General features: G+C 40.4%; 1 protein-coding gene across 1 annotated transcript in view; it reads right to left on the bottom strand.

Moving 5' to 3' along the window:
- Positions 1-27858, bottom strand: part of LOC139977749 (uncharacterized) — a 90370-nt gene that overhangs the window by 21802 nt on the left and 40710 nt on the right. The window contains exons 5-6 of the mRNA XM_071987339.1: positions 16674-16771; positions 12489-12547 (exon numbers count right to left, since the gene is read on the bottom strand). Of these exons, the coding sequence (XP_071843440.1) occupies positions 12489-12547; positions 16674-16771 (157 nt within the window). The remainder of the gene's footprint in view (positions 1-12488; positions 12548-16673; positions 16772-27858) is intronic.

A 27858-nucleotide genomic window follows, 5' to 3' on the forward strand; every position in this document is an offset into this window, starting at 1 on the left:
TTTAACCTGAGGAAAAGTGGGGGGGCACGTGCCCCCTGTGCCCCCCGGTTCCGCCGCCCTTGCCCATAGCTCACTGACTTAGGAAAAATAAAAAATAATATTAATATTTATGTAAATGTCTTAAAGTTAGAATATCAATTAGTTAAGTCTACATAGCTATGCTAACTGTAGCACTTTCATACATGTTACAAAACATGGCTTAGTCCGTAGCGACTGCAATAGAATACCTATAGCAATAAACATACTGTAATATTGTGACGAGCCCGGCTCCTCCGATAGTAAAACTATATCGGGACTCGCGATAGAAAGGTACTGGGATATCTTGATGCCGTATTTATGCTTCTTCAGGAGATGTCTCGAACGGAAGAAAACAATGACTTCACACAAAAAACAATTTGACGAGATAGGATTTGATTTGATGATTCGGTATAATTTCTTCTCTGTCGATTCTCTTTACAAATAAAACTAAATTACAATGATTTGACTTGACTTGACTCCGTCAATTAAACAATTAGAAAGAGTGATGAAATGGTGACGAAGCAACGAACTGATCACGGAGCGCTGACGGAGTGATAAATTTTCTGATCAAGTGATAAACTTTGCTGACGGAGTGATAAATTTCTGACCTCCTTTTTCTTTTATACCTTACTTCCATAAAATCTCACTGCGCACAATCAGAAGGCAGCCAATGAACTGACCATCCTGTATTAACTTAACGATATAAAAATAAGTGCACTGGCACTGATCTGCCCTGATTGGTTGGGAGTTTGGAAGTCCATCCCCTTTCTATGGAAACTTCCATACCACGTGAGAGAACCTTCTCGAATGTTCCACAGACATAATGGAATCTATTTTGGGAAAAGGCCCTGTACCAAGATTCAATAAGATAGTTAAAAACTTCTCGTGGGAAAACTGAATCCATGACCTAGATAAATACATAAGAGGCCTGTAAGGTATCTCGATGGAGCTTTTCGGTAACATCAAAGAGATGGTATCACTATTTCATAACATCCCCCTCAATCTTTTAAAATTTTTGGATACTCCAAAATTTTAACATCATACTGCTTTAACTTATCATTATCTCAAGAATGTAGTGTACTGTAAGCACATTCACCAATATTCATTGACTTCAATAAAAGGTCTTCATGTATCTCAAAGGTTAACATCTTGGTTACGAATTATTAAAAATGATCATATGGTATATACATTGACACTATCTCCATGAAATTTTTGTGTACCTCTTCAAAATTGATGACATCATATGATGTAATCTAAAAAAAAATATCATTAAGATATCTTAAAGTTACATGACAAAGCAAAATATGCAGTATCTCTTACAAAATACATTTATGCATTTCATACATCAATAATACATTTATATCAAAAGTGAAATCATGCCGTGATTTGGGGAGAGATCAGAGAAAACTTGACTTAGTTATCTTTTAACTGAACAGAACACCTTGACGTTCCATGCAAAATTCGTACACAAAAAAAAGAACCTTAAAATATTACAAACTCATTTACAAAGTACCTCCTCTTTAATGAAGGCATAGTTTCAAAACTGCTTTGAAACCTTGTGAATCATATACATCCACTTCAAGAAAATCAAGAAAATGTGACTCGATAGCATGGTGACCCTAGGTATGCACTCCGAAATGATAGTCTAGTAAAGTACCAAAGTACTAGATATTCGATACCATAAAAGAGACTCCATAGACTATGACATCAACAAATCTTTCTTCAAATTTACATAATACTTAACATCTTGTCTTTTAAACTTCATGAAGAAATTTACTTTTGCATGAATAATTGAGGAAAAGAAAATATATACATAACTTCCTCAAAAGATCTATACTTTCATTTGCTTCGATAACTGTTGCTGTAAGCAAAAGTTGCACATCTTCAATGCTGTCTCTAAATAGCCTTCAATATATAACATAAATGATGCAATGTAAATATCCTTAAAATATTTCTCAATATATGAAAACCCATGTTGCTAATATTCCGGATATGTTCTAATTGCCGGGTAAACGTTTGAACGAATCCATAAGGAGAAATAAGGTATACTCATTACACATTTGTTATAAAAGATGAAACTAGGTCACTTAGTGGCGTTTTTAACAATAAAGCTTACAGTATATTGTTACACCATATAGTAAAATGACTTCCACTTAATAGGTATGCAGGTAAATGCCATGACGCATTCCATTCATACAATCGTGGGTAAAACACCTGTTCATCTGAACTTAAAGCACTATGCAGTTACACATACTAACCATATAATGTTTGCAACATCCTGCCTGGACTGCCTGTAATGTTCAATCCCTTTTCATGGAGAAAATTCATTATTTCCCCTGTGTTGGAATATTTTCCTACATTCCACCAAAAATCATGACTCTTAAAGCCTGTTGGAAAACATGGTGTCTGATAGGTGACCAGAACCTGTAATTCACCCAATTTGTATCTAGCACGTTGGACTTTCATGTCTCCTTGTGGAGCATTTGCAAAAACTTTCTTTTGCCTTAATATGCTATCTTTCATGGAAGGATATGGAAGTGCTAATCCTTCATTATGTGCTCTATTCTCTAAAAAGGATGCAACATTCATTGGCTTAGTGGTCACAAGACACATGATGTGATCTGAAGTTACCCCTGGCAAAATGTTACCAAACTCATCATGAAACTCAATATGTGCATCTTGCATGACATTAACATTTTCTGCATTAGAAGTGTTACTACTCAAAACATTTCGCATTCGTGCAACCTTTTCACTTGATGAACCCTTTGTTTTCAAGACATTTCGCAATTTCTGAATGTTAGTGATATTCTTAGTTTCAGAAGATGCTCTTACAAAACATGGTTTAAGCCTGTTATAATTGAATACATCACTAAGAATTTCTCCTTTGAGAGTGGCCAACAAATAATGAGTCCTATCCAAAACTTGATGGATCACTAATGGTCCACACCATTCAGCAGCAATTTTGCGAGAGTTCGCAGTCAAGGAAGAAGACGTTGGCTTATACAGATACACTAATTGACCCGTTGAATAAATTGCACCTTTGTCCAGTTTTGCACTTATCTTAACATTTTGAGCATCTTGTTGCTTCTTTTGTAAGACTAACATTACCCTTGACAAATGATCAAATCGTTTCTTTAACAATGCAGCATATTCTCCATGAGATTGTGATAATCCTGCCATTGGATTGAACGATAAATTTGTAAGATTTGGCGGCTTACGTCCAAATGCAAGTTCAAATGGGCTATAGCTACCTAACTGAGGAGAGGAAAATGTGTTATATGCATAGGCTGATGTTGGGACAAATCGTACCCAATCCGTACCAAACTGATTTAAGTTCACTTTGAGGAAATTTGAAAGAGTCTGAATGTGTCTTTCAACCTGTAAGCTTCCATGATTGCTTACACTGATGAACTTTTGTTCAATGCCTAAAGCTTTACTTAAGAGCTGCACTAATTTTCCTGTAAGAGAAGCTGCCGCATCACTTATAATACAAGACGGTGGACCAAAAGTTGTGACTACCCTCTGCAATAATGCTTCACATATCGTTTCAGCATCAAGAGTCTTAAGAGAAACACATACAACAAATCTAGTGATCTCATCACAAACAACCATCAAATGTTTAAATCCTGTAGCCGTTGTGGGCATAGTCTTGAAATCCAGACTAAGTCTGTCAAAAGGACGATAAGAATCAGGAATGCGAGCATGATATTGTCTCAATTTGTCCGGTTTCTTACGGAATTCTTGACAACGGAGACATGCCTGAATATAATTACTGATGCGTTGAAACATATTGCGCAGATAGAAATGCTGTCTAATGGTCAAATATGTACGCATTACACCCTGATGATTACTTAACAAGTCATCGTGATATCGAGATATTATCTGTTCTACCATAGTCTCAGGTACGACTAACTGAAGAGTCATCTTAGCATCATTAGTCTCATGCAAAAATATCCTGAATAACAAACTATTACATAACAAATAATCCTCTGCTTGAGAACGAACAGTTCTAGCATGCTTAACATTACTTGGAATAATGTCGTGTGCAAGAAAATCATAAATTGGTTTGTAGTAAGGACAAGTTTGTTGTTGAATTTGCAACTCTTTTACATCAAATGGCAGATCATAGTTTTTGATCAGCTTTCCTTGAATTGCCTTCATGACTTTATTCAATTCCTTTTGTTTTGGAATGTGCCCTGTAACCAAATGATCAATGTTTGTTATGACTGGCTTCGGCTGAACAAATAGTTCTGGAGGTGGTTCTCTGATTACCTCTTGCACTCTATGTCTACTCTGATCCACTAATCTTGGCTCTGTAGGTTGAGAAACACTTGTAAAATTTGGCACAACTAATATGTCAGGACTAAATGTATGTCTATTTTCACTCGGCATAGTAATAGTAGGCCTTTGACTATATGTTTCTCTCTTATCAGTAGAAATTACTGGTGTAGTCCTCTTTTGTGACTCAGATTGTGGTCTCTGTGTAACATGATCACTAGAATGTGTTGCCTTAGGACTGAATGTCCTTTCAACTCTATTTGTTGATTCTTTGGCTGGGGAATCCTGCTTGGACTCCTTTGTGACTTTATTCGGAAATAAATCTGGAACTTTGACTCCCATTGACCTTGCCATTGACCTTGTCATGATTGGATTAAATGTCTCCTTAGGTGGAGTTGAAAAATCCTCATAAGAACTGACCTCTTGAGCAACCTGATCTATTTCAGAGTGAAATTCCTGTGGTGCTCTAGACAAATAATCTGCCAAAACCAATTCTGAGCCCTTTTTGTAACCAACCTGAAATGTATATTCTGACAATTTGAACAGAAGTTTACGTAAGCGTGAAGTTGCTGGTTCTTGTTTTGACTTAAACAATTCAACAATGGCTGAGTGATCAACATATGCCTCAAATTCTACATTTTGCAATAAATGTTTGAATGCTGTCACATTAATAAATAGACCCATCATTTCTAATTCAGTTACACTATACCTCTGACATGCTGGTGGTAATATCTTAGAGTAATATGCAATAATATTCTCTTTGCCATTAACTCTTTGTGTCAAGTATGATCCTGTTGCTACTCGTGATGTGTCGCTATATAATACAAAACGACCATATTTCTGTGGCATATGCAATATAGGTGGATTACACAACAACTCTTTAATACTTTGAAATGCACACTGATGTTCCTCTGTCCATTTAAATACCTTTCTCTTACGACTCAAATGATGTAATGGTCTCAATAGTGCTTGAATATTTGGGAAAAACGAAGCCACATAATTAACTGCACCTACAAATCGTCTTACTGACTTAACATTGTGTGGTTTCGGTGTGTTCCTAATCGCTGCACATCTATCATGCAAAGGTTGGATACAAGCCTCACCTTCTGGGGTTATTGAGAGCAAATGTCCCATATATCGGACTGAATTTTGAAAAATGCTACACTTTTTCGGAGAGATTTTCAATCCGTTGTCCATTAAAACCTTAAAAATTGCCTTTAGGTGTTGTTTGTGCGATTGTTTGTCTGCACTGTACACAATTATATCGTCATGATGAGCAATACAGAACTTATTTGAATTTGGGATCGTTGCCAAAATATCATTAATTTGCGACTGAAAGATCGCTGGAGATAAATTCAATCCCTGTGGTAAGCGTTTATAATAATAATGCTTTCCTCCATGAAATGAAGCAATACCTGTATATTGTTGTGCACGAACACTGAGTGGCAGACAGAAGAATGCAGACTTTAAATCAAGAACACCCAAAATTTTGGCTCCAGAGTACCCTATGGTACGGATAGTCTCATTCAGCAATGGAAATGGGTGATTGAGACGTTTTATTCTACTGTTCAAGTAGCGAAAATCTGTGACAACCCTTTTGTCTTTTGTTCCCTTCTTTGGAATGAGGAAAACCGGTGAAGTATAAGACTGATGTCCTACTGCTAAGATGCCTAATCGCACTAATTTGTCAAGCTCACTGGCGACAATGACTTTGTCCTCATCTGAAAGTCTATAGGGACGTATGTAAAATGGCTCATCATTAGTAAGCGTAATATCAGCCTCATAATTTGGACAGTGAGATAATTCACCATAAAGAGAAAATGCATCTCTATGTGAGTCTAGAAATTCATAAATGCTTTCTGTTTCTGAAGCATTTAGAATACTTTGTTCCAAATTAATGTTATCTCTCATGATTTCCTGTTCGGATTTGGAAACCAGGGGATCATCGACTGTCAAATGTGGATATCGATGTAAATTATATCGTGTAATTTCATCACGATTCTCTTTGGAGTCAGAATTGGTTCGAAAAAGAGACGGTTTTTCGATGTCTCTCATGACATTGAGAAAATCTAGAGAATCAGTAGGTATGTCTTCTGTGACCGTAATGATATCTGCTAAATCTAAATGAGCCACTGTGCGAGAAGGATGCAGACAAAATTTCTGATTACCCATGTTCCTTAGTAGAATCTTTGTTCTACCTTTATGCATTTTCACTAGCATTCGTGAAGGACACATACGAGATATCAGAGGGAACGGTTTAATAACCACATCTGCATTTCGTGCATATAGTGGAAGACGTCCCTGTACAGTAATGTATCTTTGCTGACCTGGGTAAATAACAAATCTCTGCACTGGCCTAAGGAAAACTTTGGCTTGTTTAATTCTAAAACAGTTTGTGGTAAAGTCCAAAGAACCATTCAATTCCTTCAGAGTTTGACTACCTAATATTAAGTCAATACCTGTCAGGTTTGCAGCAATTAAAGCAGAAAGCTGAAATTCATGACCTTGAATTTTGACCTGAAATGTTATCGTGCTATACGCATGAATAAACTGACCATTACCCAACTTTAGGTTTACTACATCAACTGAGACTGGTTGTATAGAGGATAAATACTTTGAATTTTGCACTGTAGAAGAAGAAATGATAGAGCGTGTCGCTCCACTATCAAACAACAATGAAATTCCTTTACCATCATGTAAAGTACCTCTTACAAAATTACGTGTGTCCAGTTGAATATCCACATTACGGTCGTTCCCTGTATATTTAGAACTAGGAATATTACTATTCTTCCAAATATTATTTGCTTTACGTTTCGATCTTCCTTTACTTGGTACTTTGTCTGGAGTCACTGTATGATGAGTGCAATCATAAGTGCTCCCTAATGAAAATTCTGTGTTGGTACTTTCTTTACATTAGCCTCCATTTCATGGCTTAGGCGAATTTGGCAATATTGTGCAAAATGACCTCGATTTTGGCAGTAGTAACATGTAATTGAAGGATTAAAATACGGTAACCTTCTCCTGTTATTATTCTGACCTGTCCTAGGACCACGAGAATCACGAGAACTATATCTTTGCCTCATATCTTTTGGAATGTCTTGCGATTCTGACCTACGTGACTGATCAAACTTGGTTTCTAACTCCTGAATTTTAATACACAACTCGTGTATCTCAGAAGATGCAGAAATAGTAGGAGTCTGAACAGAAGACGCTTTGTCGTGCATTGCCATAAATGGTTCGGAAGAAACTGGGGGTTGACTTTGGATTTGCAAATCAAAATAGCATTGTACTTTCATGACCAAATCTGCAATTGTTGCTTCTGGTGATGCAGACATCAACACTGCTGAGCGACATTGCAAAGGCAGGGTCGAGATGAATTTATCTCTAATTTGGTCATCGCCATAACGTAATTGTGCTGCAGCTTTGGAAATTTTGGCCAAATGAGCTTGAGCTGTATCACCTGGTTTATAGCTCAATGCGTGAAATGCCTGTGATTTTGCATAGGAAGAGGTGCCTGGACTGAAACGAGCAAGGAATTGCTTGCGCAGATCAGCAATAGTTGAAAAATTTTTGTTTTCAATCCAGAGTCTGGCTTGGCCTTTAAGTGTTCGCTTAAATATGCGACATATTTCATTAAATTCTTCCGCTACAGCCTCAGGGGTGGTTTGGGACGGCAATTTTTGCACCTCTAAATAATCTTCAAATCCCAAATAATGAGCTTCGGCTAAATCTGCATCAATTACATCGCCCTGAAATTGTGATGGCAAAAAATCAGTGGGCCTATGTTTCTGCATAACATTAACAGAGGTAGAAGTTTCCTGTTCACTGACGGACATTATGCCGCATACAATTAGGCTAGTTACGAGTATACAACATGAGCATATACTTAATTGAACACACTATCGACCGCAATTAAATACAAATAACAAATATGCAATACATGGACACGATTAAAATAACTTATCGTTACACTCTGATCTCAAATAGGGGTTTGGGATACAAACTGGCATGATTTCACTCACCCTTAAGTTTAACTAAGAACTGGTACTGGAACTGCAAACGATGATTGAAGTCCCTCGGTTAGTAGTAGTAGTAGCGGCAGGTAGTAGCAGTAGCAGGTGGGCCTACATCTCGTATGCTGCAGATTCGTTCGCCGTTAACATCGGGTAGAGTCTAGGCTTAGATCGCGAAAATGTTCAGTTCTGATGTTTAGAGCTGTAGTATGACTAACTACGTACTAGTTGCGCGAATGTTCAAACGCGAACTGCATGCTGGGTTGATTAACGTTCGTGTACAGATCAGTGGTTCCGGTGTACAGGCTTAGGCTAGTATAGGCTGACTTCCATCGCAGAGTGTTTCCGTTAGGCTAGGTCGTGAACATGCGCTGTGTTCCTCGTTAGGTCTTCTGGCCAAAAAAATCCTCCTGTTCGTTGTTGATCGTAACGAACGAAAGTGTGAACAGTTCCGTTACCGTTTTGTTCCTGAAGAATGCCCCGCTCCTCCACCATGTAATATTGTGACGAGCCCGGCTCCTCCGATAGTAAAACTATATCGGGACTCGCGATAGAAAGGTACTGGGATATCTTGATGCCGTATTTATGCTTCTTCAGGAGATGTCTCGAACGGAAGAAAACAATGACTTCACACAAAAAACAATTTGACGAGATAGGATTTGATTTGATGATTCGGTATAATTTCTTCTCTGTCGATTCTCTTTACAAATAAAACTAAATTACAATGATTTGACTTGACTTGACTCCGTCAATTAAACAATTAGAAAGAGTGATGAAATGGTGACGAAGCAACGAACTGATCACGGAGCGCTGACGGAGTGATAAATTTTCTGATCAAGTGATAAACTTTGCTGACGGAGTGATAAATTTCTGACCTCCTTTTTCTTTTATACCTTACTTCCATAAAATCTCACTGCGCACAATCAGAAGGCAGCCAATGAACTGACCATCCTGTATTAACTTAACGATATAAAAATAAGTGCACTGGCACTGATCTGCCCTGATTGGTTGGGAGTTTGGAAGTCCATCCCCTTTCTATGGAAACTTCCATACCACGTGAGAGAACCTTCTCGAATGTTCCACAGACATAATGGAATCTATTTTGGGAAAAGGCCCTGTACCAAGATTCAATAAGATAGTTAAAAACTTCTCGTGGGAAAACTGAATCCATGACCTAGATAAATACATAAGAGGCCTGTAAGGTATCTCGATGGAGCTTTTCGGTAACATCAAAGAGATGGTATCACTATTTCATAACAATACGTGTAGGAGCCGAATTTGCTTGGGGGGGGGGGGGGGGTTGTAACGACTTGCCCGAAAAATATAATCAATTTTTTCAATATGTTATTGTACATATCATATAGGCATACATCGGTTCTTACATCGCATGCCAATTACATACAATCATTTGCTGTGTTATATCCTTCATATTAGGTATAATTTTGGGGGAATTCGTTACAATAACAATGATAATAATAATAATAATATAAGTTTAACCATTGAAAAACACATTGCAATTTATTTTTCTTTCAGTGGGTGCCAGAACAATTTCTCAGCGTGTTGCCCGAATTTTCACAAGCATCAAGCAGTAAGGTATATAATCCAGATTCTCTTTATTCTATACTACACTGGCTGCCAGTCAAGTATGGAATCCTTATTTAGATACCTGTATTGGTCCACAGTTGTTTGTCCGGGAACGCCCCGCGTGTACCTGAGTAAATGCACTGTTCGCTATGCCCATACCCGATTTATCGCCTTAACTTGGTGAACTTGCTTTGTATCCCTAGATGTAAAACTGAAATGAGTAGGCGCTTTGAATATTGCTGCCCCTTATATACTCGCTATTCCCTTATATAGACACTCGTGGTATCACAGATCTAGCTAATTTGAAATCTAGCCTAAAAGACTGTCTATTTAACTTAGCTTTTGTTGATTACTTGCGCAGTTGAGTATTTTTTTTTTACTGGCGGTTTATAAGTGGTCTTCTATAATATACTATACTACAGGGCCGGCTAAACGGACTTTTTACGACTGTTGTATGTGCCATGATGAACATTTGCCCCGAAATTAAATGAACATAAACAGGAACGGTGCAACATGATTGACAACATTCTACGGTTTCATATTTAATGTACATCGAGACGATGAAGTTAAAACGGGACATGTTCAGTGCATTCCTTCAGGTGAACACATTTAAGATATTTGATTTCTACTACAGCTAAGTTTTGTTTCAGAATAATAATAGGATGTATAGTGGTATGCTGGGAACGTTAACCAACGTCGGTTATGTTAATTATGTTGTTAATGTTTCAAAGTCATACACGCTACTATAGTGTTCTACTAAATATTGAAATGATATTCTCGGTTGTTAATTATCATACCGATGCTTGTGAATTACTTACAGACTTTATCTCAAACATTTATTTTAAAGATATGTATTTCTGTTCACTTCCAGAATTGTGTAAGTTTGTTTTTACGTTTGGAATAAACTTGATACAAAAGTTAACGTGAGTTGTTCCTCTATTATTTGTCGCCCTCAACCCTCCACCCAATCCTAGACAATAATGATAAGTAATGAATGAGGCTGTAAAGTCCAGGTGTGGCAATATAATTTATCCTTAACAATTGAAGATAATTATCAAGATACAATAAACAATTAGCCGATGATAAGTTATGAATATTAAAATCAGATTTTAGTTACTGACTACACCGTAGTTGGATCAAATCCACTCCACCCCCCCCCCCCCTTCGGATCCTGACAACTTCAAAATCGTCTAATGTATGTATGTCTGTTCAAAACACGCTGGAAATAATACGAATATTTGTCTAATATTCATATTTTATCGGGTGATTGCATACGTTTGGTTACCATGGTATCCGTACAACAGAACAACGAAGCGGGTTAGTAGAGCTACTGTACATATATTACTATACAGAGTTTCTTCCTATTTTCTAATTTATTCTCATTTTACACGAATACAATAATCACCACCATCCCCTACCCCAAACAAGAGAGTATTAGATCAGAACACTTGCAATGTCATTAATGAAAATAGCTTCTCTTCCCTTCATATATACAAATGACCAAGATCATGACAAGCATTACCATTCAGAAGAATATACCAGAGTTTATTAGTTTCAAATAAAAACAGACCCGTCCTTTCATTATATCTAAGCCTGATTGGACCCACACACTTATGCCAGACACGTATACACTAATATGGATCAATTATAATCTAAGCAAGTGATCCTTCAAATGCCCTGAAGAATTTTAAGCTACAAAGTTAATTCATTAGCAAGATTTAATTCCAAAGGAAGTATACCATAATGGATTTCTCTAGTCTCTATACTTTGTGCTGTTTTTGCTACAATCTGCCGTAAGCAAAATTGGTCATAAAATGAAAGATAAGGACCTTGAAAACATAACGTAATACTTTATTTCACCAAACATCTAATATTCTTATATAGAAAGACCTTGTTACCTTTGCTCAAAGTTGATTTAACAGTGGTAGAAGAAACTAAAGAAAATATTCCAATTATTTTAGGCTTTCTTAAAAGATTATATTTCACTTCTTTGAGGGTGAAATGGACACCACGTTACTAACGTTTAAACTGTGCTATTCTTCAGCAATCGAGTTCTATAGTCTGAAAATCATTTCATTATATGCTATCTGATCAATAGATATATAGTACATATACATATACATTCATTATTTTCTGATGAAGAAGATTCCTTTCTTAAATGTTATCAAACAATTGATACAACCCTGATTTAATTAAAACTAAGCATGTGTGTCCCGTTTCTGCAAGCCAGTATTGTGCCTTTATATATATACTTTGGGAGAATATCTTGAATAATAAACACATTTATCTTTGGGTAATAAGAGACACGGGGTGATATTCAGGTAGAAAAGGCAACAATCATAAAAGAAATTTGACCAACGCTTGGGTGCAGGAGCAAGAAGATGTCTGTAAATTTCTGTTGTTTTAAGTTCTTTTCTGTTCATCACAATCTAATTCTAATGCTACCAGCAATTAAGTACACTTGGCCGGTTATGTTATCATTATAATCATTGTATATTTACTGGTAAAGTAAAACAGAGGGCAGCTAAGCTAAAAATTGCTGACCAGATTTTACATTATAAGCAATAGCTGAAAGAAATGTGCACAATATCTTACCTGCCATCGACCGGTCTGTAGATTCAGGCGACAATGTTTTCCATATATACTGTTCCATACTGAAGAATAGAAAGAACGAAATTGATGAAAATTTTAACCGCAAGGTTATTTTTTTTTGGGGGGGGGGAGGAGGGGAGGGGTCTGGAATGAAATCATTAACATTTAATGTACCGGATTTATGTTGGCTCTCGATGATAACTTCACATCAGCTGAGTAATCAATTTAGTTGATTCCTTAATTTTGATCTTATCAGTTTACTATCATGATCATATCAGTAATATAGCTGATCAGTTTACATCATGATATCTCAGTAAGATTAGCGATCAGTTTACTATCATTATCATCTCGGTAGTGTAGCTGATCAGTTTACATCATGATATCTCAGTAAGCTTACCGATCAGTTTACTATCATTATCATCTCGGTAGTGTACCTGATTAGTTTACATCATGATATCTCAGTAAGATTAGCGATCAGTTTACTATCATTATCATCTCGGTAGTGTACCTGATCAGTTTAAAGTTAAAGTTAAAGTTGAAGGTTTACAGTCTTGTATGAGGCTAATGCCTCCTCACACGACTTTACAACTTAACCCCTGGTCATTGGTAACTTGTCACACCCACACACCAAAGTGTGCACAATTCAATCAATCTCTCCTGGGGCACCACAGTACACCACAACCACGTGTCCCCCGGGGGACTTCCCATAGGGTGCAGCCACAACTATATTTACAAGTTACCTCGCAGGTCCCCATTTACACACCTGGGTGAAGAGAGGCAATGGAGATAAAGCGCCTTGCCCATGGACACAACGCAATGATCTGGCCAGGGCTCGAACCTGTAATCCTTAGATCACAAGTCCACTACCTTAACCACTTGACCACAACGCCCTCCGTTTGCATCATGATATGAGTGTACCTGATCAGTTTACATCATGATATCTCAGTAAGATTAGCGATCACTTTACTATCATTATCATCTCGGTAGTGTACCTGATCAGTTTACATCATGATATCTCAGTAAGATTAGCGATCAGTTTACTATCATTATCATCTCGGTAGTGTAGCTGATCAGTTTACATCATGATATCTCAGTAAGATTACCGATCAGTTTACTATCAATAATCCTTCATGAAACATGTGAAACAACTAAAATAGGAACGAATATTGGACTAAATTAAGAAATCAATTCATGATAGTTGAGTATTCGATGCTCAGATCAAGAATAATAATCAATGAGATGATGAACTGATCAGAGAACACCCAACATCAGTGACGTCATCACACATCACGAGAGACATAATAAAACACTGCTTAAAAAAAATGGAAAAAGAAGAAAAAAGGATTTTTGTTTGAATAGCAAATTAAGTTAAATTATATATTTAAAAAAATAAGCAAAACATTTTCATAACCATGAAGCGTCGTAGCCATTCTCCATGTAAGAGGACTGCTGGATCTGGGAGCATTCCAGTTCGGTAAAGGAAGGTTTATTGTTTTACACACAGGGTTCCTTTGTTTAATGTTATTTTAACTCTACTAAGAATAACTCATAGTTGTAGGAACACGGTACAGGTGACAACTGATACCTCGCTTTGCTAAGTAGAGAGTGATGGGGTTGTGGTGAGGGGGTGGGGAGGAGGAATAAGTTATGAGAGTGCCCGAAAATGAAATTATAAATTCAAGTTTTATACACTTAGTTACTCGTCCAAATATCAACGTTTTCGAAAATAAATAATGCACGGCTAATGTGACTTTGACTACTTCTTCTCTGAATCTTTCGCTAAGCTGTTCCTCACGAGATAATTTAGTAAACACACATCTGTCAACAGTAGTCAAATATTTACTGGTTCGGGCAAATGTGTTGTTTACACTAACTACTTATGTCTTTGAGATTGAGCAATGATGACATCATCAGCAGTGACGTCACTCCACCATTAACAATGGGAATCTCGATGTGTCCTTTAAATACAGAACAATGAAAGAGGGTACAATGTGTACGAGTATGAGCAATAATGTGGAGAGGTGGAGGTAGAGAGGTTTGTATATATTTACATTACACTTAATTAATTTAGACAACGAATTTAGGTAGAATATTAGTATATAGATATGTTATTGTACAGGGAAATGAAACATTTGATTGCTCGTGATGTTTGTGAAACTATCCCGGTTATCTAGATATTCAGTTTAACAATATGAATATATAAATCTATGCTTTTTTCGCGTACAAAGAAACGTCTCATGCCGGTAATCTGACCTAGTTTCGAATGAGGTGTAAAAGTAGTGTTATAGACACCACCATCGATCCCAGAAAATACACACACAGCTTGCTACCGTCGTCAATTAGACACTAGTGTACAGTCAATTACATACAGCTACGGTTAATACCCACAACACAGTGTACATAACAGCGTGGACATCTCAGGTCTAGATCAAAGATAACTGTGTATCACGTTTCATTACTGTCTGTATTGGGTAGCGAAAAGAAGAAAACGTCATTTGCAAGCAACGGAAACTTAACTTTTCAGAGCGCGGCACGCGGTTTAGGGCGAGTCTTCAATGCCTTTAAGGTAAATTAAATGATGACGTAGGCTTCTCAGTGCAGTCTTTAATGTTAAATGTTATCCACAGTTTTAAAAATTATTATGACTCAACTTTAATATGAATATTTTTAATAGCTGACATACAATATCTAAATTTGTCAATGACAACTTTTTAATAGTTTGATATGTCATTCGACGTCATAGGTATTGTTTATTTATTATTGTATATTCTGTGGTGCATCTGTAGTAGCTGACCTATTAACCTGTGTGTCAGACTAAGAAGTCCAGTTAGTTTACGAGCCTCCAGTAATTAAATGAGAATTTATTGAATTTAACATTGTATAAAATTTATCGATCTAATAAAATATATCAAAATTAAACTTCTACTTTTATTTACACAAACAATCGAGCTATTTGTGACATGTGTGAAACTACTTGACAACCTATCTTATAGTAAATAATCAGAGATAAAATATGCATGAACAATTAAGTGACGTACTTAGTGAAATATTTTAGGAATCTGATATCAGAAGATAACCCTCAAGAAAGTTTCCACAGATCTCTGTTTAAAGTACATTGATAATAAGGTAGCACTTATATGATGACTCGAAATAATCATACAAAGATTGACATACATCCAAACTGTCCTGAGAATTTGTGTTTTAAAAGGTTTGCAGACTTTCACCTCTGCTGATCTCAAATGACAGTTAACCTTGAAATATTTTTTTAAAGAATATCTTCGGTGCTCAGTTTCCCTACTGATTTATTTCTAGTCAGATGTAAGATTTACCCCAAGTTCCATGAATTAATCTACAACAGCAGTATTACAAACCAATCTGAGAGTTGATGTGGATGTGTCCCTATATAGGCTACCTCAGTATGAATATATATTTACCTTGGTGGTACAGCTTGTTGTGCGCATGTCTGCTCGAGTACTTACTGCGACGCTTATTATGCGTTTATTTCTTCCTGAGGTATTGGTGACGCAAGACATGAACCAATAAAATGTCACTATATCGATTAATTTGAAATTAATGAAAACCTGCGATATATGTAGCTTAATTAGCATATCAGCACATACTTAATTTGTTGTTGAATAATCATGGTAAGACTTCCAACTAGTATTGTACCTTTGATGTAAGCAGACGTACTTTATAGCATTCATATACAAATCATTGCACCAGTTACTTGATCCTATTTTGCTGGTAATACATAAACCACAAACATGGATGCCTTAACTATCCCTAGCATGTTACGTTAATTAAATGCGATATATACAAATGGAATATGCTTAGAATATTTGAAGGTTTTCTTAAATAACTTGTTTAATTCTTCAACACGTGTTATGTATACACTGTCATATACAGTATCTGGAATATTATTATGTTCATTAACTCTTACACACCACATACGGAGTAATTTCCAGTCCTGATTGCTTACATACTTTGTGATATTTTATGATAGCTCTTAATGCATTATTCGGAAATGTAGGACTATAATAATTTGAATAATTTAAAAGAGAGAATATTCCAGATATGCTCCACATAATGTACATCTATTTTATTGATAACAACCTACTCTCAAAGCGTCCATGTATTAATTAATATTATATGACCATACTTTTAACGTACTGACGTCATTTCTTTTACCTTTGACATTTCTTGTTTTCAATGATGACGGGATCGATGTGACCGGAATAGTCTCTGGTAGAATATATCCTCCTACAGCAAAGACAACTGAACCAAACCTGTGAATATTAGTAATGATAAGAATCACATCATGGTAACGATTCTAAGGAGACTGGTGTGTTATTCATCTAATATAATGAAGAATTTAAAATGCCTCATATGTTCAAAATAAGATATGAACGATATTGTGGATCATATTAAGACAGATAAACGAAATTGAAAGTCAAATTTTAGTAAACATAGACACATGGAAACAAACTAACAAATTTAATTTGAAGTGTAACAAAATTGCTGCTTACGAAGCACTGGAATATATCAAATATAACAATTACATTTTCATCGGAACCTCAATCCTTGATCTCCAGGTCTGTAAAAATACAGTTCAGTTCAAACACAGTTACCCTACTTCATGTTATAAGTACATGAAAGGAAAATTTAATTATAATTTGGGAAGAGGGAGTCAAAAGCATTGGACTTTTTACTTAGCTTAACGACAATAGGTAAAGGTAAAATAAAAAAAAAGCGTTAACGCTTGAAGTCAGGTTGATTAACAGTAAAGTGTTTACACTTGCTTAAATTTACAGACCAAACACTCTTCACCTTGGTTATATTTATAAAACTTTTCAACAAGTATCACCGAGTTTGTCGTCCTGTATAACGTGTTTTACGTCATTTGGCTGGGGTGTGAGTGTATATATTGTGCGTGTATATATTTATATATAAAATGGATCAACAAAGTTGAGAGAAGATAGTGACTTTCCTTAATTATGTATGCAAAATTTGGGTCTATCATCAGTTCTTCATCAGTTCAAACCTTAGATCATATCTCACGTAATCGTTGATTCATTGAGAGGAAACAACATAAAGCGTTAAAAACTTGACTGCGCGATATGTAAATGCTGATTTACCTATAGCCCACCCGTCACGAAGTGTACACAACTGAATCTTGCATTCTTATAATGCCTAGCGGTCAATGCGAAGAACATTCGTCTTTCTCTTTATGTGTTCTGAAAGCGTAGATTCGCGATATTTAGGCTCAATTACTTGACATGTTTTCACTCTATTCGCTGCGAATTGACGTAACGAAAACCCCGGATATGCGACCGATGGAATACAATAACCCACAGATCTCTAACTGTATTTCCAGGAACATAACACCTCTCCTTTGGTTTCTTTTCTGTTTTATTTACCTTTACTTTTCTTGTTACTTGACGAACATGTTACCATCACAGTATATATAGTTTCAATCAGCATATATACCACCATGATTCATGTAAAACATCGCAAATCATGACACAATGAGTTAATTTAAACTAGTTAATAACTGTCTTGTTTTTATTTCAGCAACAAATACACCAAAACTCACTGGTTTGGGTATTTACGAACGACGATACTTACCTGTCTCCTACAACACTTACGCACATTTCCTAGTCTACCTAGACGCCACTGGTATAATTTTAGCACTGCGCCCCCGGTGACCTCTCCCATAGGTCACCGCGCACCCTCTCTCCCTTCCGGATTGCCCCATTCCGCTGTGGCCGTGAAACCGCAGCGGGGAGGCCCGAGTCGGGTGGGAGAACCCACCCGAGAGGGATGCGAAAAAACACGCCGAAGCGATCGTAATCTGCTTAAAGGATGAATGATAGTGTGAACCAAAGCAATAATACGATGCACAAGGCACTCACCTGGTGAAGTTTAGGCTGAGAGCGTAGATGTCGTGTTTCGTTCGGCGTCCGGACTGAATGGATATGTCCTCAGTGGATATGTCCGGATGAGTATGTCCGGCTCGATATGTCCGGGTGGATATGTCCGCATGGATATGTCCGGTAGAATATGTCCGGGTGGATATGCCCGGTTGGAGGTGTCCGGTATATCCGGGTCCATCCGGTTGTGATGCAGCACATACTATAGATAACTTATGAGAGAAATATGATCTATATTGAATGACAAGTTTGATTGTTTTACTGTTGGCGTTGTGTCGGGCTCCTGAGTTCCGCACGTGGCGGAGGGAGGTGGGTGAGACAGGTAAGTATCGTCGTTCGTAAATACCCAAACCAGTGAGTTTTGGTGTATTTACTTCACTCCTCTCTTACCTGTCTCCTACAACACTTACGCACAGAGTGGCACTGCTACGATGGAGGGAGGCCCAACGGGCGGGACCTGCCAGCGGGAACGCCCAACACCGTACGGCCAAACGTCGACTCCGAAGCGACCGTGTCCGTTAGGTAGGACGCGACGAAAGTCGAGGGAGTTTTCCACGAGGCCGCCCGGAGGATGTCATCCACCGGGACCCCTTGGAACAGGGTCTTCGATGCCGCCTGGCCTCGAATGTCGTGGGCCCTGACCGGCTGTTCTGTCTCCGCGTGGAGACGAATTGCCTGCACCAGCCATCTGCTGATTGTTTCTTTAGAGGCAGCCGAGTGAGGGCTTGTAGGTAAAATAAATAGGGCCTGTGATGATCTGAGGTCCTTTGTCCTATGTAGGTACCATTTAAGTGCCCTCACCGGGCACCATAGTTTGTCCTCCGCAGTGTCGGAGGTCAGGGACAGTTTCGGGAGGAAGATGTTCCCCGGTATGAAGGTAAGCGTCTGTTTCTTAGCAAGGAACCTGGGGTCCGGAACCAGACGCACGCCTCGGCTGTCAAAACGGATATGTCCTTCTGCTGTGGACAATGCGTGCAGGCAACTCCTCCTCCTGGCGGAGGCAGAGGCCACCAAGAATAGTGTCTTGATGGTGAGGTCCCTGAGTAGGGATGAGCCCATTGGCTCAAAAGGTGGACGGGCTAACTGATATAGCACGCCGTTGATGCTCCAAGCCGGTGGGAGTTTACGACACATGGGCCTGCGGTTGGCCATACCCTTGAGGAGGGCCGATAGCCGCGGGCAGGTGCCTACCAATGACCCATCTGGGAATCTCGAGTGGATTGCTGCGATAGCCGATTTGTAGTTGCGAATGGTGTTCGGTTGTTTACCCTCTTCGAAGAGGAGCATGAAAAAGTCCGCTAGTTGTGCCGGACGGACCTGTCAACGGGAACACCATTCGAAGAATCTTGCCAGTCGGGAATCGTAAGTGTGGACGGTGCTAGGCCGCCTGGCTGACGCTGCCATGGCGGCAGCGTCTGGAGAAAAGCCGCTCGCTCTGAACCGAGCCCGGACAACGGCCACGCAGTCAGGTTCAAGGACCGTAGATGAGGTAGGCTGACTCGGGCCCGGCCCAAGCTCACTAGGTGGGGTGAGTCTGGAAGACTGCGTGGGGTTCCTACTATTAGGTCTAGTAGCATTGGAAACCACGGTCGTCTCGGCCAGTAGGGCGCGATTAGTAGTAGCCGTGTCCGAGATAGCTTCAGTTTGAGTAGCACTTTCTGTATGAGGCAGAGGGGGGGGGGAGGCATACGCCTCCATCCCCTCCAAGCTGATTGAGAACGCGTCCGACGCCCACGCCCTGGGGTGGAAGGTCCGAGTGCAAAATACTGGGAGCTTGGCATTGGTCGCCGACGCAAACAAGTCGATTTTCGGAGTCCCGAACAGGCGGAACAGGTTCCGGCAGGTGATTTCTGTAGGGACCACTCCGTTGGGGTTTGGGCCCCCCTGGACAGGGCGTCCGCTGTTAGGTTTTCTCTCCTTGCAATGTGCGAGGCTCTTAGCGAGATGTTGTTGTCTCCGCACCAGAGCAGGAGGTCCCATGTCGCGGCACACAGTGATAGGGACTTCGTCCCCCCTTGTCTGTTGACGTAGGCCACTACCGTGGTGTTGTCGAAGAAGGCTGTCACGGCGTGGTCCCGAAGGTGGCACTCGAAGTGGTGGAGGGCTCTGGATAGTGCCTCCAACTCAAGTACGTCGATGTGGGCCTGTTGCCAGGTTGGCTCCCATTCCCCTGAAATTGTCAAATCGTCCAGACACGCTCCCCAGCCCTGCAAGGAAGCGTCTGAGGAGATAGATATTAGAGGCTTTTGTTCTCGGAAGGGGCGTCCCTGGGCCCAGTTCTCCTTCGTGAGCCACCACAAAAGGTGGGCCGTGTCGAACCCGTTCAGGGGTACTCGCTTGTCGAGTACGTCCCGCTCCGGGTCGTAGTGTTCTAGCAGGTGTATTTGGAGAGGTCGCATTCTGAGACGGCAGAATGGAACGACGTCCACCAGACTGGTCATGAGGCCGAGGGCTCTCATCCAAAGTCTGGCCGGGGAGGACCGCCTGTTGAGTAGGCGGCGAACTGCTTGTTGGGTGCTGGTGACCCGTTCTGAGGACGGTCTCACCCAACCAGTGTGAAAATCTAGAATTGCGCCCAGAAATTGAATGGTCTGGGTCGGGATGAGATGTGATTTTTCCCTGTTGACTACCCAACCGAGCTGTTCGAGGCGATCTGTTGTGCGATCTAGGTTGAAGAGTGCCTCTTGGTGCGACCTCCCCGTGACGAGCCAGTCGTCGAGGTAAGCATATAAGGCCACTCCGCTTCGGCGTAGGTCTGCGACCACCGCGCCCGCTATTCGCGTGAAGACTCGCGGTGAGGTCGATAGGCCGAAGGGTAGTGCCACGAATTTGTATGTTTTTCCTTTGTATGAAAACGCTAGGAAGTTTTGAGACCTGGTTTCGATGGGAATGTGGAGGTATGCGTCTTTGAGGTCGACGGACGACGCCCACATTCCCTTCGTGAGGTTTGGTACAACTATTGCGAGCGTCTCCATGCGAAAATGAGTCGGCCGGACGAAGCCCTTGTTCAAAGGTTTAAAGTTGAGGATTGGTCGCCATGACCCGTCCTTTTTTGGCGTTAGAAAGAAGGACGATCGGAAGAGTGGTCCCTCCCCTTCCGTCGCCTCCACTATTGCCCTCTTCGTCATTAACGCATGGAGCTCGCTTTCGAGGGCGATTCTTTGGCCCGGGTCGGTGGGTACTGGGGTGTCCTTTCCGCCCCCCCCTCTGGGGGAGTCCGAGAGAACTCGATGGGGTATCCCCTCGTAATCACCCCCAGGACCCACGGACCCTGGTCCATCTCTTTCCAGACGTTCCGGAATAACTGGAGTCTCCCCCCTACCGCCGGGTACGCTGTAACCGTGGTAGGGTGGGCACCCCTAGGGCCTCGGGGCCCCGAACGACGATTTCGGTGGCTGATCGTCTCGACGCGGACGCGGTCTCTCGTCCCGGGAGAGTCGGCTGTATCTATGCCCCCGAGGGGAGCGTCTTGGAGATCTGTCTGGTCTCCCACCCCTGAAGGATTTGGCGGCGTTGCCGCTGCCCCGCTTCCAGTAAGCGGGGCGTTGTGCCCTACCCCTTGGGGGTCTCGACTGATCTGGGCGTCTGTAAGGGCGTGACTGTCTCTCACCCCTACGAGTGTCCGGGCGGGAGAAGCCCGACTTTGACAGAGTCTCTCGCCGTTCTAATTCGTGTTTGACGGTTTCACCGAACTGACCGTCAAAGAGATCCTCTCCCAGGATGGGAAGGTTTGCCAGTTTCTCTTTGGAATCTCCCGCTGGCCAGTTTACCGCTGCCAGTACGTTTCGTCGGCGGGTTTCTACCGAGCGGATTGATATTCTAGCAAATTGGTCATAGACCAGCCTGGCTAGTGGTCCCAGGAGCCACAGTATTTGCGCGGCCACACGGTCTGGGATTTGTTCCGCGTCCTCTGGCAGCTGCTGGTGATGTCGCATAAGGACTTCAGCTGCCAGAAGGAAGGTCGACGCGAATTTCATCCCGACTGGGGACGACTGGTCGAGCTCGAATAGCGTATTCTCGAGTCGCTTACGGTGTGGATCCTTAAAATTTCCACCCGTTAAACCTTGCTCCGCCTGAAGGCGGTCAGTAGCGTCCCGCGGGATCGAAGGCGGGTGGAAGAGGTTCTTCCATGTATCCTCCGGCACACGGAGTGCTTTGTCCTGCTTTGCAGGAAAGGCTGTCCACCTCCGCTGTTTCTGTAGAACTTCGACCCGTTCGAAGCAGAGCGGGTCTACAGGGATGGAGGTGGAATCGTCTTCCGGCGCCTCGTTAGTCGAGCGCAGTTTCGACGATGACTTTGGGGCCGAGGGACCCGCTGGGGAGTCCTCGAACCCCAACCGTTGTTTAAAGATGTTCGCAACTTTCGCGATGAGGTCGGGTGGCAGGGTAGTGCCCAGCGGTTCCACCTCCTCTTCCGATTCTGACTCGGGGTACCGGTCGCCCTCGAAGTCTTCGAGGCGGTCCCCGAGTTCCGAAAATGTTTCGGAGGCTTGAACCTCCAAAGCATCTGGGTCCGGTGCGATAGAGGATAGATTCCTCGGGACCCGTGGAGGCTCGGTGCCTTATTGGGTGGGATATTCCCGAACTGCCGGAGGAATATCGGCTACCGATTCCGCCCGGTCTGGGACCGGTTGTATCGTCGCGGAGGTCAAATGTTGGACTAGCAGCGATAGGACTGAGGTGAGCTGCGAAAGTAGCCACACACAGTCGGCGGAGGGAGGTCCTGTGGGCGGAGGCGGTGCCTCCCTAGACCTACGACGTCTCTTTCTTCTAAAACCCGTGTCCGAGTCCGGTGAAGACTCATCGGGGACTGACGACGGACGACGCACCGGCGAGCGGCTACGTGTCCCCGGCTCCTTAGAAACTGACGCAGACCTGACTGTCTGGTCTTGAGGGTCGAAGGGCACAACAGAGGCTCCCGCAGTGGGAGCGGCCCTACCCTTAGCAACCGAATTAGCTTTCGGTGCCTTCCCCTTGGCTCTGTTATAGGTCTTAGGTTTGACCTTAGCCTTAGGGTTCGAGAGATTCTCTGATCTCGGGGTTGTCTCCGGATCGGTGGTCCGCGGGGTTCGCGGTGTAATCTCCGGAGGTTTATCAAGGACCGTGGACTGCGGAGCAGCCTGGTCGGGAGTCGGAGTTGGTGACGAGGGCGGAAGGTGGTCCAGCTGGAGCTGCAGGCGTTGACACTTAGCTTCCAGCCAGGCTTCCGTCTCTTTCCAGTTCGCCTGCGTGAAGGTCACGCAGATCGAACAGGGGTCCCGCCGAGAGCAAGATCTGCACTGCGGGCATAATGCGTGCTCGTCCCAGGCACGCCCGGGACGAAAAAGTGAGCACATTGCACATTTGATAGAAGTCCTCCCGTCCTTAGACATCCTGAAATCCTACTGTAGGAGGAGAATAAGTCGGGAGAAAAAATAATACGAAAACCGCGAAAAGAGCGGTTTAAAAACGAGACCTAAACACAGAGTTTTTGAAAAAAAACAAGAATGTGAAGGTCGAAACTCCCCAAAGGGAGCTCCCGGGAGGCTGTAAAAAAAAAAAAATACTTTCCGTGGAACTCCAAGAGTAAAGAGAACACAGGAAAAGAGAACCTAGACAAGTAAAAATCAACGAAAGTTACGTGAATAGGACTTAACGGTACCACACGTAAGTGCAGTGTACAGGTGTCTCGCACAACCCGTACACGTGTGAGGTATCGTAATGCAAAAATGAGGCGAGATCCTAATTGTTAAAGAGGCAGAAAAACTGTCGAAAACAAGAGGATACTTAGCAAAACTTGGGGAATCTTGTAGAGAACTTTGTCAGGAACCTTCGTTGTTCAAGAGAAGTCGGATTCCAGCAAGTAAGACTCAGTTTGGCGTTAGAGAAAACGGAGCTCGGAAGACACGCGTTTTCCTTCGGAATGGTAAATTCGGAAGGGAGAGAGGGTGCGCGGTGACCTATGGGAGAGGTCACCGGGGGCGCAGTGCTAAAATTATACCAGTGGCGTCTAGGTAGACTAGGAAATGTGCGTAAGTGTTGTAGGAGACAGGTAAGAGAGGAGTGAAGTAAATAATATATGTACAGGGCGATCATGAACCTTATCATACTTACTTTTGAGGGGGCAGGGATGAGGGGGGGGGAGGATCGACTTCGATATCAAGTAGCTTTGGTAGGTATTCCTGGTTACTTTTATTTGATGGGTCATGCAGTCACCAAGAGCCCGCTTGTTTCCTTATTTATTTTCTTAGTATGGTTGTGAAGAGAAAGTGGGGAGGGGAGGGGATTGACTGTTTTTTATACCTTCTTGTTCTATCATTCTTACGTCAGTAGGTGAACCAGGCTAATCTCGGTTCTGATTTGATACTGACTTGATATAGACTTCTGACCTTAACTTACACTAGCAATATGTACGACCTAGATATAACCCTGGCAGTTGTATTAGTGTTTCTACCGATAGTTAACTTGTTTGGTTCATTCATTGTGCACCGGGGATAGAAGTCTGTACTTCATTTTGTTAGCATATGTTATTACAATAAGGTAAACCAATTGGAAGAAAGTCAGAAGGTTATGATGAAAGCCTTCTAAGCCTCTCTATTTCCGCTAAAAACAGTTAAGTTGCAAATTTGAAATCGATTTCTATTTTTCGTTATTTATGATTCATTTTAATCTTCGAGGGAATAATTTCATCCACTTTCACCTGTTCTGTGCAGCTTAAAACAACTAGTGCAGTGTAAAAATTGATATATAAAGGGATATAAGATCTCATAAAACGAATCTTAAAGTATCTCCTATGCTTTGCTTTCTTGTTCGTGTTGTTGTTTGCTTGTTAATGGTTTATGGCTCAGAAATGTTTCGAAATATATTAACTTGGTAGATTTCTTGGTTATTATGACTATAATTCAGATTTGGCAAGGCGGCATGAACCTTCGAATTACTTATTCTTTGCTAAACACGAACAATATCTCATCTCGCATATTCAGTGCGATTTAACCAAACTATTATTGGTTGTAATGGCAAGCACTATCAATGAATATTTGATTATAAAGATGCCAATTTAAACACCTGCAGGGTGCTTACACTTTTCATCATAAGTGTCGAAGCCGTTTAACAGTCACTTGATATTATTTGATAAGAACAAAACAGTAGGCAAGGCTGGCTAACTTTAAAGAAATCGAAACGTTCGATTTTCATATTAATAAATGGTTTATCAATTAAAAGAGTAACCTCCCCCCTTTTCACAGCTTAAATGAAAGACAAATTATATGGATTATAGTTAATTAATGTTTTTATGTAATTAATGTTAGCTTGATAAGTCGTAATGGGATTATGAACATATCAACTTTACAGAAAAAAAATGGTCTCCATAAAACTCGGCGATTAAGAACCCGCAATGTTCGTAGTCACATATTAGATATATGTGAGTGACATTAAGGCTATTCAATTATGTGTTAAATAGGCAGACTTCCAGAATACCAACGAGAAGTACATACAGAACCAAAACGAAGAAAGGGAAATAAAACATTCCTTCTATCAAATTAGGGAGAGGAGCAAGTGAGGGATGTATTAAATAACCAAGGATATCAAGTTTACTCATTTAAAATATATAAACAGAGAATAATAATGAGAACACGTTGTAATATCATGGCATATGACATACAGTATCAATGGCTGTTTGATATATACCTAACCCGTATTGAATAAAATGATGTAGTATTCCCAGCCACGGCTAGACACGGACTGACCTACTTAGCGTCGGTTTCCATGGTTACGTTGTATGACAGAACTTACAACATTCCTGTGTAGAATAGACACGTGGCTCGTTTATTTTTCTATTCATAGCTTTACCTGGCTCGTGTCATCTATTATTATGCTAATTAGGTATTTACGGGAGTTCCAGGTGTGTCATCTTACTTTAGAAATAAATTGTTTGAATCAATCGTCTTTGCAGAAAACTATTGTATAAGCAGAGTAGGAATACTGTGTGTACTAAAACGTTGATGATGTTATCGGGTAGAAACATGGAATGGATTTAAAGGGCCCTAAAAATCTATTATGTACGACGGGGAGGAGAGGGGTGGCAAAGGGAGAGTGGTGGCGGGTCCAGGTAAGGCGTGTGAAGGGGAGTGGGGCAGTCTAAACTTACTGAAGAGCACACTGGGATTGGGGTAAGGTATTTAGTCTAGATAGGGAATAAACATTCTGTGTTCTTAATTTTTCTTATAGCCAGACCAAATAGTAACAGTGTATTATTTCCAGTGACATTTTTCTCCGCTGTTATACAGTTATTCCCGGAATGGCGGTATTTTACATATAACATAATTAAGCAGCATTTTTTCACATGTATAATATTTATGTAACTACTAAATAGATTTGCTTATTTTCTTTCGATATTTGGGGGAGGCGTGTTTGGGGAGGGGGGAGCGGGTGCCGCTTTCTTATTTTAGTAACACGTCAGCTGTAAGTTGAAGATGTCACTGATTATTTTGTGAATGGTAAGGACGGAAAGGAACATTTTTTACATTTTGATCTGTGGGACCAATGAAGGCTAGATGAGGCGAGAGGTTGGGTTGGGTGGGGGGGGGTGGTCTTGGAAGATTAATTTACACTAAATTGTAAAGGACCAAGCAGTGACGTCATGATCGAATCAAGTATGAAGTAACAATAATACGAGGAATATTAAAATAGTAAACAGTGTTTGTTTAAAGTTATGAATTATACAAAGCTGAAGCTCTCGGTTAAATATTTAATTATTGTTAAAAATTATGTTAAAATATAAGCATAAATATTAATTTAGCCTATTTTGTATAACATCGTATTTAAAACTATAAAGAAGAAATTGATCTAGTTTTAAATGGATTAAATTTGAACCTCTGAAAATACAGATTTGCCTTGAATGATATTTACGGCAATAATCTTATTTTGTGTTAACTTGATAGGTAACTCAATTGCAATTATTTATATCCTTTTTGTTAACTTTTATATTCTTTTAATTTGTTAACCTATATTGAGTAGCTATTTTTGGAATTTCGACAACTAAAACTGTTTAATTGGTTGCTTGTTTGATATTTGCCAGAGTATCATAATCTGATCACAATTTTGGGGACTTTATAACAACAAAGTTATTAGTTTTTGATATTTTTATTGCCATCATTTTACTATTTTAATACTAATAACGATTTTCAATCTCTTTCGTTGAGAAATTCTCAAATTAATTGTTCATAATTGAAAATCAAATATTTTGGAGGTTTCAGTCAAAAATAACAGTTATTCCCTATAAAACAGTACATTAGAATAATTATTGTACTCGCTAGAATTATTCACATCCAACTGCTTTGTGTATATATCTCTTATTTTATCATAATAAAGGTTCCTGACATTCTAAAACCTAATTCTTAGTTAAATTTTACCATTAAACTAAACAAAGAACATTTTTAACAACCCGCACCCACCCTTCCACCCCT

This window comes from Apostichopus japonicus, chromosome 12 (assembly GCF_037975245.1).
Source record: "Apostichopus japonicus isolate 1M-3 chromosome 12, ASM3797524v1, whole genome shotgun sequence".
NCBI classification, from domain to species: Eukaryota; Metazoa; Echinodermata; class Holothuroidea; order Aspidochirotida; family Stichopodidae; genus Apostichopus; species Apostichopus japonicus.